Here is a 16,865-nt window from a genome sequence, read left to right as displayed (position 1 = left end):
GTGTCCTAAAAATAGTGATGAACCATTGAATTGTCGTAATTGGGAGAGTGACCTGTTTTAGGAGGATCGCCTGGCTGCCTACGGAGAATGGGATGAAGGGGACAAGGTTGGGGATAAGATTGGGGACTGTGGGACCAGTGTGGGAGGCTGTCATTCTGTCATAATCCAGAGGAGGATGGCACGTGTCTAGCTAGGACAGGGACAGAGCAGGGGTAGATTGAAGAGGTATTTAGGAGATAAAATCTGTAGATTTAGCTGACCAGTTGAGGGAGAGGTACAGAGAAGTCACGTAGGACTTGTTTCAAACTTCAGTGGATATGCGGGAGACCATGAGTTGACTGGAAGTTCCTGAGGGGTGTCCAGCTAGAGGTGGCCAGTGGCCAGCTGAGATGGAAGTCTGGCTCTCAGGAGAGGCCTGGGATAGGGCAGCAGCACAGGAGTTAGTTTCCGCTGTACGAAGAAATGAGATCCCCCGAGGAGACGTGTTGTCTGAGAAGATGAGCAGGGCTAAGGACAACCTTGGGATGGAGGAAGAGGGAGCCATGACGAGGGGGGCCGAGGAAGAGGGAGATTGGGAAGGAAGAGTAGGAGACAGAAGGAGAACCAGGAGAAGGTGAACGTGTGCAAAGTGTGAGTTTCCAGAAAGAGTGGTTAGCTGTGTCTGGGACCGCAGTCAAGCCAGGTAGGAATTGAACCGTGTCCTTCAGATGTAGAAACAAGGAGGTCATCCGTGACTTGACAAGTTTGCTGCCGGTGCCCGCGTGGAAGAGAACGAAGCAAAGAACAAGTGAAGGGACTTCCTGATGGTGGGGAGGGGTGCCTGGGGCCTGCACGCAGATCCTGTGGCTGAGCAGGACTCCAGGTGAGGGGGCCAAGCGAAGGCAGAGAAGGCGCGGCGTGCAGGTCGGGGGGCCCGAGCACCAGCTCCATGTTCCCTCACAGCAGGGCGGCTGCCGGTTTCCTCGTCTGTGAAATGGGGACAGGTCAGAGAGGCTCAGCACCACGTGTAGCACCTGCACAGAGGAGGGGACAGGAAGGAAGGTCACCTGTGCCTTGTCATTGATTCGCATGGGAGGTCGAGGGAGAGAGGAGGCAGAGACAGCCCGGAAGAGCCGTGGGGTCGGGGAGATCGATAAACTGTCATCTGAAATAGACCCCAAACCCATCAGCACTCCCTGGCTACCCTTGAAGAGAGGTACATTCTTTCCTGGGACATTTTAGAGCATGTATTGTTTAAAAAAAAAAAAAAAATTCCTTTTGAGGCAAGGATGGGCAGGAATCAAAAATTTTTTTTACCGTTTTACTCAATTATATATGCAGCAGTATGATAGGAAGACTTTTCCTGGGTTCATTTCTTCTAGTTTTGGCTTCATGTCCCAGGACTCTGTAACTACATAATCTGGAAGCTATAGGGCAGTTGCTTATGACTATAACCAGATGGGACATTTTGAGGAAGTCACTCCCCCCCTAAAACCTCATTGGTCAAAGCCTTCATCTCTGGGCATTCTGTTGATGTGGGGGGCTTCTTAAATGGTGTTCTAATTCCCACATTTTGTTGTTGAAAAATTTTAAATTGGTAACTTTCCTAATCTGTTGTCAAAATCCCTTTGAAGAGGTGATTTATAGTTTAATTGTTTCCACAGATAATCAGTCAGGCAAACACAAAGACAGAAGGAAAAGCTCGCTCGATGTCAGAGCTGTTGCCTCTCGAGCAAGTGAAGGTAGGTGCAAAGACGAGGGGAAGGGGCAGAGGAGGTGAACTCCTGACACTCGGTCCCCAGTCTCCTCTCCGGGTCCCTGTCCACCTGCAGTGCAGGACAGGGGAGGGGACGCTCTACAGCCTGAGTCCGTGTCCCCTCCCCCGACTCCTGCCGGTGGGCTCCGTTCTCAGCCTTTTCGTGGATACATTTTACTATGTATTCTATCGTTGATTTTCTAAACTGTGAACAGCGGAAGATGTCTGTTGATCTCCGTTACTGTATGGGTGGTGCACAATGCATCTAGAAATTCTTAACATAGTCCGTCGTGGGTTGCCATGGAAACTTCCCTTTGGTGGAGAGGTGAGCTGCATTTGGGGATGCAAAAGACCCTTATTAAGCAAATAGTACGTTTTAATTGGAATATAATTTTTTAAGATTACATAGCTATGTGGCCCGAATGATTTAGTCGTTTTTAAAATGTAATGAAAATGGTTAATACAGTGTGGAGGCACATGTTACTGCTGGCTGGGTACTTTCCTGGACCCAGAGATGAAAAGGGAAGCGTGTGGAATCGATCGTCACTAGATAAAAAGCCACAGCTTTCCAGGGCAATAGCAACTCAGATTAGACAAGAGATCGAGTGTCCTCAGGTTGGCTGCGAGGCTCCGAAAAGACAAATATGTCCCGCACTGGAAAGACTGCGCAGGCCCCGCCCTGCAACACGGGCGAGAAACGGGCTTTGGCCTCAGAATCACCTTGATTCCGGTCCCAGCTTCATGTACTGTCCGCGCAACCTTGTGGGTAGACCCGCGTGCCTCCGTTTCCTCACCGTGACCTGGGGGACAGGTGTGCTGTCCCCAGAGGGTTGTGTGAGGGGTGAGGGTGCGTGGTACCCTGCAGGGGCGGCGGGAGCTGCCACCACCGTCTTCGCTGCGGCCTCCACTCGAGCAGCCCCGTGGTCCTCCCAAGTCCTTGGGCAGAGCGGGCAGGGGCAAAGTCCCCCCCTTCCCCCCCCCCACACAGCAGTCTCCGCTCCTCCCCTCTTGCTTCTGTCTGTCCTTAGGCTGACTCGGTCCCTCTCTATTTTTAAGAGTTAAACATTTTTCTTGTAATGTTTCTGGTTTTTAATCGCCACTCTTTTTTAACTTAGTTATAATATACATACAGTGGAATTCAGATGTCGAATGTTCAGTTCCGTGAGTTTCAGCAGTTCAACACTCGTGCAACTGCCCCCCCCCAAAGCAGATACAGAAAACGCGCGCACGCACACCTTTTACGGCACAGAGGCCGCCACTGATTCTGGGACCGTAAATTAAGTTGGCCTCTTGTGCTTCACAGAGATCGTACAGCACGTGCTGCTTGAGTCTGGCTTCTAACACTTATTTTAGGTTTTTGAGATCCGTCCATGTTGCTAGGCGAGTCCGTTCTTCATTGTCTTTATTGCTCGGCAGTCCTCTGTCGCAGGGACGTGCCACCCTTATCCGTTCTTTTATTCAGAGGCATCTGTGTTCATCTTTCCACTTCGGGGCTGTTAAGAATAAGGCTGTAGGGGCGCCTGGGTGGCTCAGTCGGTTAAGCGTCCGGCTCTTGATCTCAGGGTTGTGAGTTCGAGCCCCGAATTGAGCCATGCGTTGAGCTCTGTGCTGGGCATGGAGCCTACTTAAAATAATAGGACGGCTGCGTGAATGTTTTTACACAAGTCTTTCTGGGGGTGGGCACGTGTTCCTGTCCTGCCTAGAAGTGGAATTGCTGGGCCTTTGGGCAGCTGCAGAGGTCTCTCTGGTGTGAGTTGTATCAGGTCACCCCCTATCGCTGAGGTGTGGGGTGTTCTGGTTGCTCTGCAGCCTTCCAGAAGTGGTTAGCTCAGCATTTTCAATTTCAGCAATTCTGGTGGGTACAGTTTTAATTTTAATTTTCCTGACGACTAATGAGGTTGAGTACCCCCTTCATACGCTTACTAACCATTTGGAAATCCTCTTTTGTGAACGCTGTTCAGATATTTTGCCAATTTTTATAATTGAGTTTCTCTTGTTGGCTTATAGGAATTCTTTATATATTTTATTTTTTAATGTTTACTTATTTGAGAAAGAGTGAGAGCAGGGAAGGGGCAGAGACAGGGAGAGACAGAATCCCAAGCCAGCCCCACACTCAGCATGGAGCCCAACACGGGACTTGATCTCACAACCGTGAGATCGTGACCTGTGCCAAAATCAAGAGTTGGATGCTTGGGCCCCCTTGGATGGCTTAGTCAGTTAAGCATCTGACCCTTGGTTTTGGCTCAGGTCATGATCTCATGGCTCGTGGGATCGAGGGTCATGTCAGGCTCTGAGCTGATGATGTGAAGCCTGCATGGCTTCTCTCTCCCGCTCATCCCTCTCTCTCACTCTCAAAAATAGACATTAAAAAAAAAAGAGTTGAACACTTGACTGACAGCCCCCCAGCCACCCTGGAATTCTTTATATATTTTAGATATGGGTCCTCTTTTGGATATGGGCATCACAAATACATTTTTTTAGTCTGTGGTTTGCCTTTTCACTCTCTTAATGGTCGTTAATGAACAGAAGTTCTTAGTTTTAATAAAGCTCATTCTATCAGTGTTTTCTATCATAGCTGGTGCTTTTTTGTGTCCTGTTCAGGAAATCTTTCCCTATCCCAAGGTTATGAAGATATTCTCTTACGTTCTCTCGTAGAAGTTTTCTTGTTTTATCTTGCACCTTAGGTCTGTGATCCATTTCAAATTGGTCTAACTGGTGAAGGTAGGGCTCAAGGATGAATTTTCTCCCTACATGGAAACCCAGTTGGCCCATCACCATATTGAGAGGAAAAAAAAAAAAACATCTTTGTAGCAGTGCTATTATTGTCAATTAGGGGACTATAAGTATACAGTCATTTTCTGGACTCTTCTGTTTCACTGTTCTCTTAGTCTGTTCTTGCACCAACACCACCATCGATTGCTACAGCCTCTACAGTTCTTGATATCTGGTAGTTAGTTTCAAGTTGTTCCTCTTCAAGGTCGTCTTGGCTGTTCCAAGTCCTTTGCATTTCCGTATAAGATTTAGAATCAGCTTGTTATTTTACACACACACAGCCTCCTGGGGTCTTGTCTAAGAATGTCTTGAATCTACAGATCAATTCAGGGAAAAGGGAAAGCTCAGTGGTACGATATGCTCTGTGTCTCTAGGTTGTTTTTACTTCCTCTCAGTTCTGCGTTTTCAGTGTATAAATCCTACACATCTTCCCTTACGTATATTCCTAAATATTGGTGTTTTTTGATGCTTTCCTAATGATGTTTATTTCAATTTCTAATTGTCTGTTGCCGGTTTCTAGAAATAAAATTGACTTTTGTGTACTGACCTTGTACCCAGTAACCTTGATAAACTTATTCATTGGCTCTAAGAGTAGTGTTTGTAGATTCCTTTGGGTTTGAGCACACACAGAACAGTCTTTGTGACCTTTATTTCTTCTTCTTGCCTTTTTTCATTGTGCAATTTTTTTAATATGAAATTTATTGTCAAATTGGTTTCCATACAACACCTAGTGCTCATCCCAACAGGTGCCCTCCTCAATACCCATCACCCACCCTCCCCTCCCTCCCACCCTCCATCAACCCTCAGATTGTTCTCAGTTTTTAAGACTCTCTTATGCTTTGGCTCCCTCCCGCTCTAACTTTTTTTTTTCCCTTCCCCTCCCCCATGGTCTTCTGTTAAGTTTCTCAGGATCCACATAAGAGTGAAAACATACGGTATCTTTTCTTCTCTGACTTATTTCACTTAGCATAACACTCTCCAGTTCCATCCATGTTGCTACAAAGGGCCATATTTCATTCTTTCTCATTGCCACGTAGTACTCCATTGTGTATATAAACCACAATTTCTTTATCCATTCATCAGTTGATGGACATTTAGGCTCTTTCCATAATTTGGCTATTGTTGAGAGTGCTGCTAGAAACATTGGGGTACAAGTGCCCCTATGCATCAGTACTCCCGTATCCCTTGGGTAAATTCCTAGCAGTGCTATTGCTGGGTCATAGGGTAGATCTATTTTTAATTTTTTGAGGAACCTCCACACTGTTTTCCAGAGTGGCTGCACCAGTTTGCATTCCCACCAAAAGTGCGAGAGGGTTCCCGTTTCTCCACATCCTCTCCAGCCTCTATAGTCTCCTGATTTGTTCATTTTAGCCACTCTGACTGGCGTGAGGTGGTATCTCAGTGAGGTTTTGATTTGTATTTCCCTTACGAGGAGCAACATTGAGCTTCTCCTTTTCATGTGCCTGTTGGCCATCTGGATGTCTTCTTTAGAGAAGTGTCTATTCATGTGTTCTGCCCATTTCTTCACTGGATTATTTGTTTTTCGGGTGTGGAGTTTGGTGAGTTCTTTATAGATTTTGGATACTAGTCCTTTGTCCGATATGTCATTTACAAATATCTTTTCCCATTCCCTCGGTTGCCTTTTAGTTTTGTTGATTGTTTCCTTGGCAGTGCAGAAGCTTTTTATCTTCAGGAGGTCCCAATAGTTCATTTTTGCTTTTAATTCCCTTGCCTTTGGGGATGTGTCAAGTAAGAAATTGCTGCGGCTGAGGTCAGAGAGGTTTTTTCCTGCTTTCTCCTCTAGGGTTTTGATGGTTTCCTGTCTCATATTCAGATCCTTTATCGATTTTGAGTGTATTTTTGTGAATGGTGTAAGAAAGTGGTCTAGTTTCATTCTTCTGCATGTTCTGTCCAGTTCTCCCAGCACCATTTGTTAAAGAGACTATCTTTTTTCCATTGGGTATTCTTTCCTGCTTTGTCAAAGATTAGTTGGCCATACTTTTGTGGGTCCAATTCTGGGGTCTCTATTCTATTCCGTTGGTCTATGTGTCTGTTTTTGTGCCATCATTGTGCTCTTTTTTTTTTCATTTTTATAAGCAGATGTCCCTTTTGTTACATTTTTTTTTTATGTTTGTTTTTGAGAGCAAGAGACAGAGCGTGAGCAGAGAGAGAGGGAGACAAAGAATCTGAAGCAGGCTCTGAGCTGTCAGCACAGAGCCTGATGTGGGGCTTGAATCTGTAAACCACAAGATCATGACCTGAGCTAAAGTCGGACGCGTAACGGACTGAGCCACCCAGGCGCCCCCCCTTTCATTACATTTTTAAATGAGAACAGGTCCTTTTATGATGTAGTGATAAAATAGTGGTTATTATTTTTGGTTTAATGACCTTATTGGGTAGAATGGAAAGCTGGCAACCATATGCTGGTCACCAACATTGGATTTAAGGAGTGTTGTGGGTCCCCCAAATTTAAAGCATTTAAGAGCCCCTGAGTTGGTTCATCTGGCAGTGTTTCTCCTTAGACCTCAGTTTGGTAAAACGAGGCTCACCTATCACGCTTTGGAACAGTCTGTCGTCCCTGAAGGTCTTTGGTAAACAGCATTTGGCCTGACAGTGGGGCTTTCAAGGGAGACACACAGCACTCTGTGTGTCCATTTTTTTCCTGTCTGTACACTGCCCAGCCTTCCCTTTACCCCAAAGGAACCATATCTTGACAGTAGAAACAAAAAATCCACAAACTTCAGACAGAACCTGAGAGTTGCTGCCTCATTTACGGTATGTAACCTAGTTGGTCTAGACTAAGCATCACAGTGGAAAATGCCAAAAGGTGCCTTGAGAAATTTAACCAAAAATTCATGTATTTCGATTAATGGTGAATTGTATTAATCGCTTCTGCCATATATGAAACAAAGAGCCTGTGTGGCATTGTCTTCCAGAACATTTTTGCTCCTGGATCGTGGCAAGCTGAATATTAAAAGCTTGATTGTTATAAACACAAAAGAGGCTGTTTGGCCTTGACTTGCTAGATTGTTTCCTCTGTTTTTCCTCCGGCCTGTGACATCAGAAGTTCAGGCTGGGGGTGGGGGGGGCACGTGCATCCTAGTGCCTAGGACTGAAGGGAGCAGAGCTGGTTCTGGAAGAACCCCAGGCTCATCGGGACTGGGTGGAAGCCAGGTGACCACATAGTTCTCATCCGATCGCTTCGTCCCGCAGCTGAGCACATGGGGACTTGGCGGGTGGGGAGCGAGGAAGAGCACAGAGCCCGGGGCTTGTCAGCAGGTACCTGGGGCTGTACATCCCCTGAGCTCTGCATCTCGTGGTCTCTCCACAGTCAGCAGCCAGAGACGGCACTCCTCCATGGCCCGGATACATTCCATGACGATCGAGGCGCCCATCACCAAGGTGAAGCAGCGTGCGCTGTCTCCACGCGGCATGCACAGGAGTCCTGGTTCTCCAGGTTGACTGTTTCTAGAGAGAGGAAAGCGACCCGCACCGATAATAATGCTCCGGTGGTCGCGTGGAGCTGCCTCCTCTAAAGAGAGGACGTGCGACGTGAACGTCGTAGTTGGCCTTGAGTTAGCGCCGAGCGCCACGCCAGCCTGCCTCTCCGCATTGCTCTCCCACCGTCCGTGAGGTTACGAAACTCACGTCTTCTTTCCATGCTGTAGGTAATCAACATTATCAACGCCGCCCAGGAAAGCAGCCCCGTGCCTGTGACGGAAGCCTTAGACCGTGTGCTGGAGATTCTGAGAACCACTGAATTGTATTCGCCGCAGTTCGGTGCTAAGGACGATGATCCTCATGCCAATGACCTTGTTGGAGGCTTAATGTCTGTGAGTGTATTTGCCCCGGCTGCTGGCTAGAGCCTGCTGTTTTTGTCTGTCTTCCCAGAGATGACGTGTTTATGGGCCAGGCCACATGGAGCTCAGCGCGTGTAGGGGGCAGTCGTGGCCTGAGCCCCACCATCACCCGGGCTCGACGGCACTCTGGCCAGAGCCGTCCCCCACCTACTGCCTGCCACCAAGGGAGACCACAGCTTGAAGCAGAGGAGGCAGGAGCATATTCTAGAGAGTCTGCTGGGCTGGGTTCTCCAATTTTGCTTAGGAGTTCTATGAGGAAAATAGGAAATAAAACATAAAAATTAATTGTTTCACATATTTTGAAAACTGGGGCAGGAAAAAATACACATATAAAGTGTTTCATACCAATTACAAAACAGAAAGACTACATATGTTCAAAGAGGCACCGGGGCACGGGGCTCGGTTTCCTTCCCAACCATCCTACGCAGATGTGACGGCTTTGCACCGTGGGCCCCGGCGGCCCTGGATGCCTTCTCTAGCCCCTCTAGCAGAGAGGTCTCGCAAGGGAAGAAAAGCTCTCTGGAAAACATCATTCCATCTCTGTCTGTCACCTTTTGTCTCGGTCAGAAGTAAAATTCACCACCTCACCGCCACCAAACATAAAAACAACAGCAATTCCCCTGCCAACGCCGGCTTTCTGAAGTTCTCTGGATTTCTTAAAAACAAGGTTTTAGGCAGTAATGTGAAGGCAGTAATCGAGAGTGGTTCCCAGTGACAGTAGTGTCTAACCCTGGCCTTGCCTGTCTGAGGCACAGGCTCTAGCACCCGTAGGCGGGAGGTGGAAACCACGGGGGTGGGATAGTGTCCCAGGGTGAGGGGGGAAGCGAGGGAAGGTGGGAGGGCTCTCAGCCCAAGAGGCAGCCGGGTGGAGTGAGGGTGCGTAGAGGGCCCGGAACAATCCAGTGTTCTGAAGGAATCCTGGTGTCCATTGGCAGTGAGGAGGGTGGCAAGAAAATGGTGGGGAAGGCTTGAGGGCAGAGGCCAGCTGTCCCTGAGAAACCGAACCAGTGCTGAGGGCCCATGGGAATGCTGGGCTCTGGGGCCTGGTGCAAGATCACCTCCCTGCTGCCCCTGAGTTCAGCCAGTTTTCCCAGCATCAGGCCTCCTGCTCTGTGTTAGGTGACCGTGTTCAGTGGTTGACCCCAGGGGCGCCGGAGCCTTGGGTGCATTGCTGGGGAGGCTGCCCTCAGCTGTCCTCTGGGACCGACTGTCCCTCCCAGCGTTTTCAAGAAATAAAGAATAGTTGGGGCGCCTGGGTGGCTCAGTCAGTTAAGCGTCCGACTTCGGCTCAGGTCATGATCTCCTGGTTCGTGGGTTTGAACCCCACGTCGGGCTCTGTGCTGACCCTCAGAGCCTGAAGCCTTCAGATTCCGTGTCTCCCTCTCTCTCTCTGCCCCTCTGCTGCTCGTACTCAGTCTCTCTCAAAAATAAATAAAATTATTTTTTAAAAATTTTAAAAAAAGAAGTAAAGAATAGTTGTGACTTAATTTTTTTCTTGTCTCCTTGATTTTTATCAGGATGGTTTGCGAAGACTATCCGGGAATGAATATGTTCTTTCAACAAAAAGTAAGTTTTAACTTTTTAATCTGCTGGATCACTGTTAATATTGTAGTAGCACTTAAATGATGAAAATAAATTTTTTTTTGTTAATTTATTTTGAGAGAACACGTGCAAGCAGGGGGAGGGGCAGGGAAAGAGAATCCCAAGCAGGCTCCGAGCTGTCAGCACAGAGCCCGATGTGGGCTCGATCTCACAAACCATGAGATCGTGACCCGAGCCAAAACCAAGAGTCGGAGGTTTAACCGACTGAGCCCCTCAGGCACTGCTCCGTTGACCTTTCTCAGCAGTAAGACGTTTCGTGGTCGGTCATAGAACATCCAACACACAGCAGCTGTCCCCCCTACGGAGCAGTTACATTGGAAAAGCCTGCTAATCCTGTTCCCCAAATCACATCGCGTTGCAGGCCTGCAGCAGGCGCCCGGCAGTGTTGTCACCCCCATCTCCCTTCACGACGTCCCTCCCCGGATAGCTCGGGCCATGGAAAATGAGGAGTACTGGGACTTTGATATTTTTGAACTGGAGGCCGCCACACATAAAAGGTGCGTCCACGGGGAGCCCCGCAGGCAGACAGCCCGGTCCCGAGGGCATCTGCGGACAAAGCCCCCCAAGCAGCAGGGGATCTGCCAGAGGCAGGTCCTGGTCAGGGGGGGGGGGGCTCCAGGGGAGGACCAGGGCCCCAGAGGGGTCAGGGAGGGCCGACTCGTCACAACTCCCGCAGAGACCGCCCACTCGTGGCCCATGTGAAGTTGAACAGGGGACGTGACGTCTCTGGGTGGCAGGGGTTTTTCCTGGAAGATACGGACGTGCCTTCTGTAGGTGGTGGTACATTGAGGGAGCAGCGAGAGCCCCACTCAGAACCTAGAACTAATAATTAGAAGCACACATTCGCCAAGAATTGTCCCCACATCGTGGTCGCCATGTTGGTGTCAGGCACGGGGACCCCCCGAACTCTAGTCGTCCCGATCTGGGCACGCTCACACAGAGTGGGGACAGCACTGGGATTTTACCTTGAGTTTCGGCCCTTGAGGGAGGCACAGGGTTGGCTAAAGCACTGTGGCTGACTGGGCACCCTGGGAAGGGCCGTCTGCATTTCCAGCCAAGGCTGCGCTTTGGGGGGGTGAGGCCGGAGGGACCTGCGTGTATTCTGTGGGCCCATGGGATGGCTAACTCCTCAGGTCCCCTCCAGTCTGGGTGAACTGTCCTCACACGGCCTCTCCCCTCCGATCATGCCCACCAGGAGTCAGCCTTCCGCTACATTCTCTTCCCCTGCACCCCACATGGGCAGGGGCCGTAGAAAGAATACTCTAGCAAACGAATCTTGGAGCACCTGGCTTACGTGCTAGTGACGCCGCATTCATGCGAACCAGGCCAAGGTGGGCCGGTTCAAGCCCTGGGAGCGTGGTGACCTCCAGATGCCACCTCAGCAGAGCCACTTCTTGCCCTTCCAAGCCCAAGGCCAGATGCTGGATTGAGGGAACTTCTCAAGGAAGGGCCTGAATTGGTGGCCAGTCGGTCACCTTCTCAGGAGAAACCGCCTCCTGCTGCGGCACCCACCTTCAGATTGTTGGGGCCATTACGTGACAAGTGACAGTATCTGGGCCACAGGCAGCCTTCAAGAAGTGTTCTTTGCTTCTAGGCAGGACATCTGGCCAATAACACAGGTCTAGCAAGTCCAAAGGCGAGGACAGGGTTCAAGCCTGGCATCACGTGGATTTTGAGGAATCTACTGGTGCAAGTAGGAGTCACTGCAGGCGGAAGGGCAGGGCCGGCAAAGCCGGCCCCAGCCAGTGGGGGGCCCTGACCCAGGGCTCCAGCCAAGGTTGGTGTCAGCCGCCGGGGCCCCGGAGACACGGACGCCGCTCGGGCAGCCTCCCTGCCCCGCACGCTCGCTGAAGCCGGGCTCGGGTCGGCCGGTCGGGTCTGAGCCTCTTTGGGGCCCCACACGCTTTGCCTGTTTCTTTGTTTTAATGCTGTGGACGTTTTTCTCTGTAGGCCTTTGATCTATCTCGGTCTCAAAATGTTTGCGCGCTTTGGAATCTGTGAATTCTTGAACTGCTCTGAGGCGACGCTGAGATCGTGGCTGCAAATTATTGAAGCCAATTACCATTCTTGTAACCCCTACCACAATTCCACGCACTCTGCCGACGTGCTTCATGCCACTGCCTATTTCCTCTGCAAAGAGAGGATAAAGGTGAGCTGTGTTTGTGCTCAGCGGGCAGGGCCACGGGACGGTGCGCCGCCTCGGCCAAGTTGCCGTGCAGGGTGACCGCTGGAGGGGTCCTCGCCTGCACGCCGCCCGGCCGGGAAGCTCTGTGGATTCGATGTGTTCATTCGGGACGCCTCACAATACCCTGCTGCCCTCCTAGCGAGGGCCCGTCCTTTCTTGTCTACGCGGCGCCCGGTGAGAACTCCCGAGCCCCTGCCTCCCGTGGCTCCCCCGCACCGCTACCAGCGCGGGCTTTCCGAGACAGCACATCTGACTGTGTTGTTCCCGGGAGCGGCCTCCCGCCCGCCACAGGATTTGAACTGTAAAACTCCACGGTATGGTGTCCACAGCTTCCTGACACACGGGCCACGTGTGAGACACGCTGAACCACCGTACTTTCTGATGCTCCTGCCCTCGACATGCTGTTCCCTTTGTTGGTCCCGCGTGGCCCCCACCTGTCCTTCAGGGATCCACACCTGCCTTTGTTCCTCCAGGAAGTCTTGCCTAGACCGCCCTCCATCCCCAGTACTGACTTAGATGCCCTCTTCCATGTGCCCGCTCCTCTCGGGCACATTCCTGATCTTACCTGCCCGTCCACTCCGTGTGGCCGGCAAGTTCCTTTCGTATCCCCAGGGCCCGTCCTGCTCAGCTGAGTCTCTGCAGTGGCCACTGGCACCTGCCGGTGGCCAGTCACAGCTGGCTCAGTCTGCCTGGGCCCTGGCCGGCGGCTTTATTTAGCTCTAGCTTCGAGGCAGTGGGGGAGAGGGGCGAGAAGACTGTAGCCCAGAGAGCAGGGAGGGGGGGAAGGTTCCACTCGAGGAATGTGACTCACCGGCCACTCCCAAACCAAGCTTCCTGAGAAAGCTTTTCACGTTGGAAATCACTTCATTAGGGAGACTGTCCAAGCAGCAACTAGACATGAGCTGATTCATCACATTTTGTGTTCTTTCCTTCAGTGTCCGTCATAGCAGGGACTTCCCGTGGCCTTGCCATTTATTTCACTTTTAGCAGAACCTAGGAAAAAAAAAAAAAACAGTGGTTTGATCCTTCTGCTCTAAGAATTGGGCTATTTGAGGGGTGATACGGTATAGCCTCCTGTCCGGGTGTCCTGGTACCCGGGGATGGCCACGTGGGGACCAGGGCATGGCAGGCGGGCAGGCGGAGCGAGGGCAGGTGCCTGCCGGTCCCATGTTGTTCTCCGTGACAGGGGACTCGTGTGAGAGAGGACAGCGACATCAGACCAAGACTATAGGCAGAGTTAAGAGTTCAGAGAGAGGACCGTTTTATATAAAAGTATGAAAACAAAGGCCAGGGTGGTGGAGAGGGGTGTCTGTGTGTGGTTCGGTGTATAAAGATAGCCTAATTTTTGCTTTGACTTACTGCCTTTGAACTACTCTATAGATAACATGCAAATACATATTTAGAAAGCTCAGTTCATTATAAATAGCATTGATTGAGATATAATCCATATATAATTCACCCACTTAAAGTTAAAAGTATTGAATTTCAATTGAAATAAATTTTCAAGACTGGTTAGACGTGCATCTTCCTTTCAAATGTCTCTAGAATATTTCCAAAAATGAGCTGCTACCAGGACGTAGTGGATATCTTAATAAACGTCAGAATTTCATATATTTTCTAACCTTTGCAAAACGAAACAATTCAGTAACTAAAGGTTAGATTTAAAAATGTCAGCCACTACAAATGAGAAAACACTTTAAATCTGTTAAGGCCTACAGAATGAGAAGGGCCAGATGACAATCCAAAATGGTTTTTTGAAACAACCAAGAAAATTAAATTCTAGCCAAACAAATCGAGGCATGCAGAAAGTGCCAGACACTTCCACGCTAACTTGAAAGCCTTATAGATGAAAGGTTTTAAATCAGATCCTAGAAGTAGGAAGCCAGGAGGTCAGCACCACGGAAGAAGTACTGAATGTACCAATTGAATTCTTCCAGATCGGGCTCCCGACTCAAGATGGTCACGTGAGGTCTTTGTCCCTTCGAGGACTTTTTCTGTGTTGCGTCAACCTTTTCAGAGACTTGAAAATGAGGGAAAACCTCCAGATTATTGTACCAAACTCACCAAATCCTGACATCAGCCCGACAGAGATGGCACCAAAAGCGGTGGGGGTGGGGGGGGTGGGGGGGGGACACGCGAGACCAGCCCCTTAATGTGAGTGACGCACATCGTAAGCTGTTTCTCTCAGGTAGTAATACTGGTTGCTGTTGGTTCAAGTCAGTGTCTCAGACATTTTTTGTGATGGGTCGAGAGACAGACTGGCTGAGGAGGTGACTCCCGTGTCGAGGACACCTCGTATTTTGGTAAGTCCTGAGCTTGTGCGAGACCGAGAATCAGATCGTGTGCCCTAAGGAACAAGTACGAACATGAAACTGTTTCTGAGTAGGGCTAGGAAAACAGGATGTGCCCAACAACACGCTTTTCTCGGAAATCTGGCACCTTTTTACCTGAAAGTAGTGGGGCGGAAAGAAGACTCTACGGAAGGCTTCCCTGCTTTCTGCGTCATGCCCCGTTTTTAAAAGATCTCTTGTTTGCAGCAAACGTTAGATCCAGTTGACGAGGTCGCTGCCCTCATTGCAGCCACCATCCACGACGTGGACCACCCCGGGAGGACCAACTCCTTCCTGTGCAATGCCGGCAGCGAGCTGGCCATCCTGTACAACGACACTGCCGTGCTGGAGAGCCACCACGCGGCCCTGGCCTTCCAGCTGACCACCCGCGATGACAAATGCAATATCTTCAAAAACATGGAGAGGTGAGAGCACCGGGTCAGGGAGCGTGTTGGTCCCTCTAGCAACTTTGAGATGCGCGTCACATACTACAGGGTTCACCCATCTGAAGCGTACAAGAGCGGTCTGTATAGTCAGGGTCGCGTGGCCATCACCCCCCAGGAAGAAGCTCAGACTCACCGGCAGTCACTTCCCACCCCCCCCTCAAGTCCCCCGGCCCCAGGCAACCCCACTGATGCACATTCTGCCTCCAGTTCTGCACAACTCATAACAAATAGTGCACCCAGGACGTGGTCTTTTGTGGCTGGTGGCTTTCTCTCAGCACGAGGCTTTCAAGGCTCAGCAGTTTTGTGTCCTGACATCTCAAGATGGCAAGGATAGTGCTGACATCTTGAGCTTTTAGAGACTCCGAGACTCGGAGAAGCCGTCCTCTTCCATCTCTGCTCCAAACACTCCACTCCGCCCTCCTGTGCCCAGAACCCTCTCGCCCTTGTCGGTGGTCACATGTGACTCCTCAGTTCACGTGTGATTACTCAGTGTGAAGCTCCTTCACAGCACTCATCACGTGTTCAAATCATTTTTCATTACTTGTCTAATGTCTCATTTGCTTCTTAAGCTCCGTAAGATCACGGTGTCCAGTGCCTTCTGTCCATCGCTGGACCCTCGGTGCCTAGCGTGGGGCCTGGTACAGGGGAGGGACCTGTACTTTTTAACTTGGATTTTTAAAGAATGTTTTATAGGACATTTTTTAAAAAGGAGATTCCGGATTTTACACAACTCCCTTTTGCCATGTTCTAGAATTTCAGTAGGTTTTATTCATCATTGCTGGTACCTACATCAGCTATCTCTGGAAAAATATGCAAGACCTGATAACTTGGGTTGTGTCCAGGGAAAGGAATGGGGTGAGTGGAGGGAAGAGGTGAACCAGAGATAAAAACCAGGGCTGGAGTGAGTTGCTCAGCTGTCAGATCTTCCCTCTAAGTGTCTGGGCACTGAAATTGGTGGATCTCAAGGTTCCTCTGGGGGGGTGGGGGGGGGTACGTTCTTCGTAGCCACAGATCTCTGCCTTTGTAAGCCCCTCCCATGTTCTCTTCCTCCCGGAGCTACGAGCCTAGAACTACAGAATGGTGAACGCTTTGCCTGTAAGGCCTTGCCCATAAGCTCCTTGATTTTCACTTCAGTTTTCCCTCACTAACGATCTCGTTTCAACGTGTGCCCCGCGACTTCCAGGGACACGAGCGTTTTAGCTGCCGTGGACACGGGTCCAGATCACAGCCGTATCAGGAGTGCCTGTCTGGTCCGGATGAGTAATGCGTAGCGCCCTCTCATTTGTTGTCTGAAACAGGAATGACTATCGGACGCTGCGCCAGGGTATTATCGATATGGTCTTGGCCACGGAAATGACAAAACACTTCGAGCATGTCAACAAATTTGTCAACAGCATCAACAAGCCCCTGGCGGCACTAGAAGAAAACGAGGTAAGGGAAACCGACTGCAAGGAGAACCTGGATGGGGGACCGGGGGCCCTTACCCCTCTGTGCTGTGGGGAACTGGGGTAAGAGGCGGGGAGCTGTGCAGGGGCTCCCCCAGCAGGTTCACTGGGTTTAATATCTATTGGTTGGAAAATTATGTAAAAACTTGGCAGGAAAAAAGACCTCCAAAAAGAGATGCGGAAACCCTGAAGCTAACATTAGGTGGGTGGACCATTCCTGTGCCCTTTCTCACACGCATCCCCTTCCCCACTCCTTGGGCATCCTGGGGTCCGTTGGAGCCCTTGACGGGTCTCATTCGCCACCCCCACTGTGCACATGCTATCACATCAGCGACTCTCCTCTGTTGGTCTCGGTCACAGGAGGGTAGAGGCTGAGAAGGACCCTGTATTTTGGTCCTAAGGGTGACATTATTGTTGCCCCCCCCCCCCCATTTCTGGATTTGAGGCCTGGAGTTGCCACAACAACTGCCTGGCAAGGACGACACTAAGC

The 16,865-nt window shown here is 50.2% G+C and overlaps 1 protein-coding gene across 4 annotated transcripts in view; it reads left to right on the top strand.

Moving 5' to 3' along the window:
- Positions 1-16,865, top strand: part of PDE8A (phosphodiesterase 8A) — a 156,316-nt gene that overhangs the window by 118,615 nt on the left and 20,836 nt on the right. For 3 of the 4 annotated variants that reach the window (XM_042940910.1, XM_042940906.1, XM_042940908.1), the window contains exons 12-19: positions 1,644-1,721; positions 7,839-7,909; positions 8,176-8,340; positions 9,885-9,933; positions 10,331-10,466; positions 11,920-12,118; positions 14,692-14,909; positions 16,229-16,361. In XM_042940910.1, coding sequence (XP_042796844.1) covers positions 1,644-1,721; positions 7,839-7,909; positions 8,176-8,340; positions 9,885-9,933; positions 10,331-10,466; positions 11,920-12,118; positions 14,692-14,909; positions 16,229-16,361 — 1,049 coding nt within the window. The remainder of the gene's footprint in view (positions 1-1,643; positions 1,722-7,838; positions 7,910-8,175; positions 8,341-9,884; positions 9,934-10,330; positions 10,467-11,919; positions 12,119-14,691; positions 14,910-16,228; positions 16,362-16,865) is intronic. The other variant, XM_042940907.1, reaches the window with a different exon arrangement.

This window comes from Panthera leo, chromosome B3 (genome assembly GCF_018350215.1).
Source record: "Panthera leo isolate Ple1 chromosome B3, P.leo_Ple1_pat1.1, whole genome shotgun sequence".
Classification (NCBI taxonomy): domain Eukaryota; kingdom Metazoa; phylum Chordata; class Mammalia; order Carnivora; family Felidae; genus Panthera; species Panthera leo.
The sequence above is the reverse complement of the archived record's forward strand: the minus strand, read 5'-3'. Positions and strand labels throughout refer to the sequence as shown.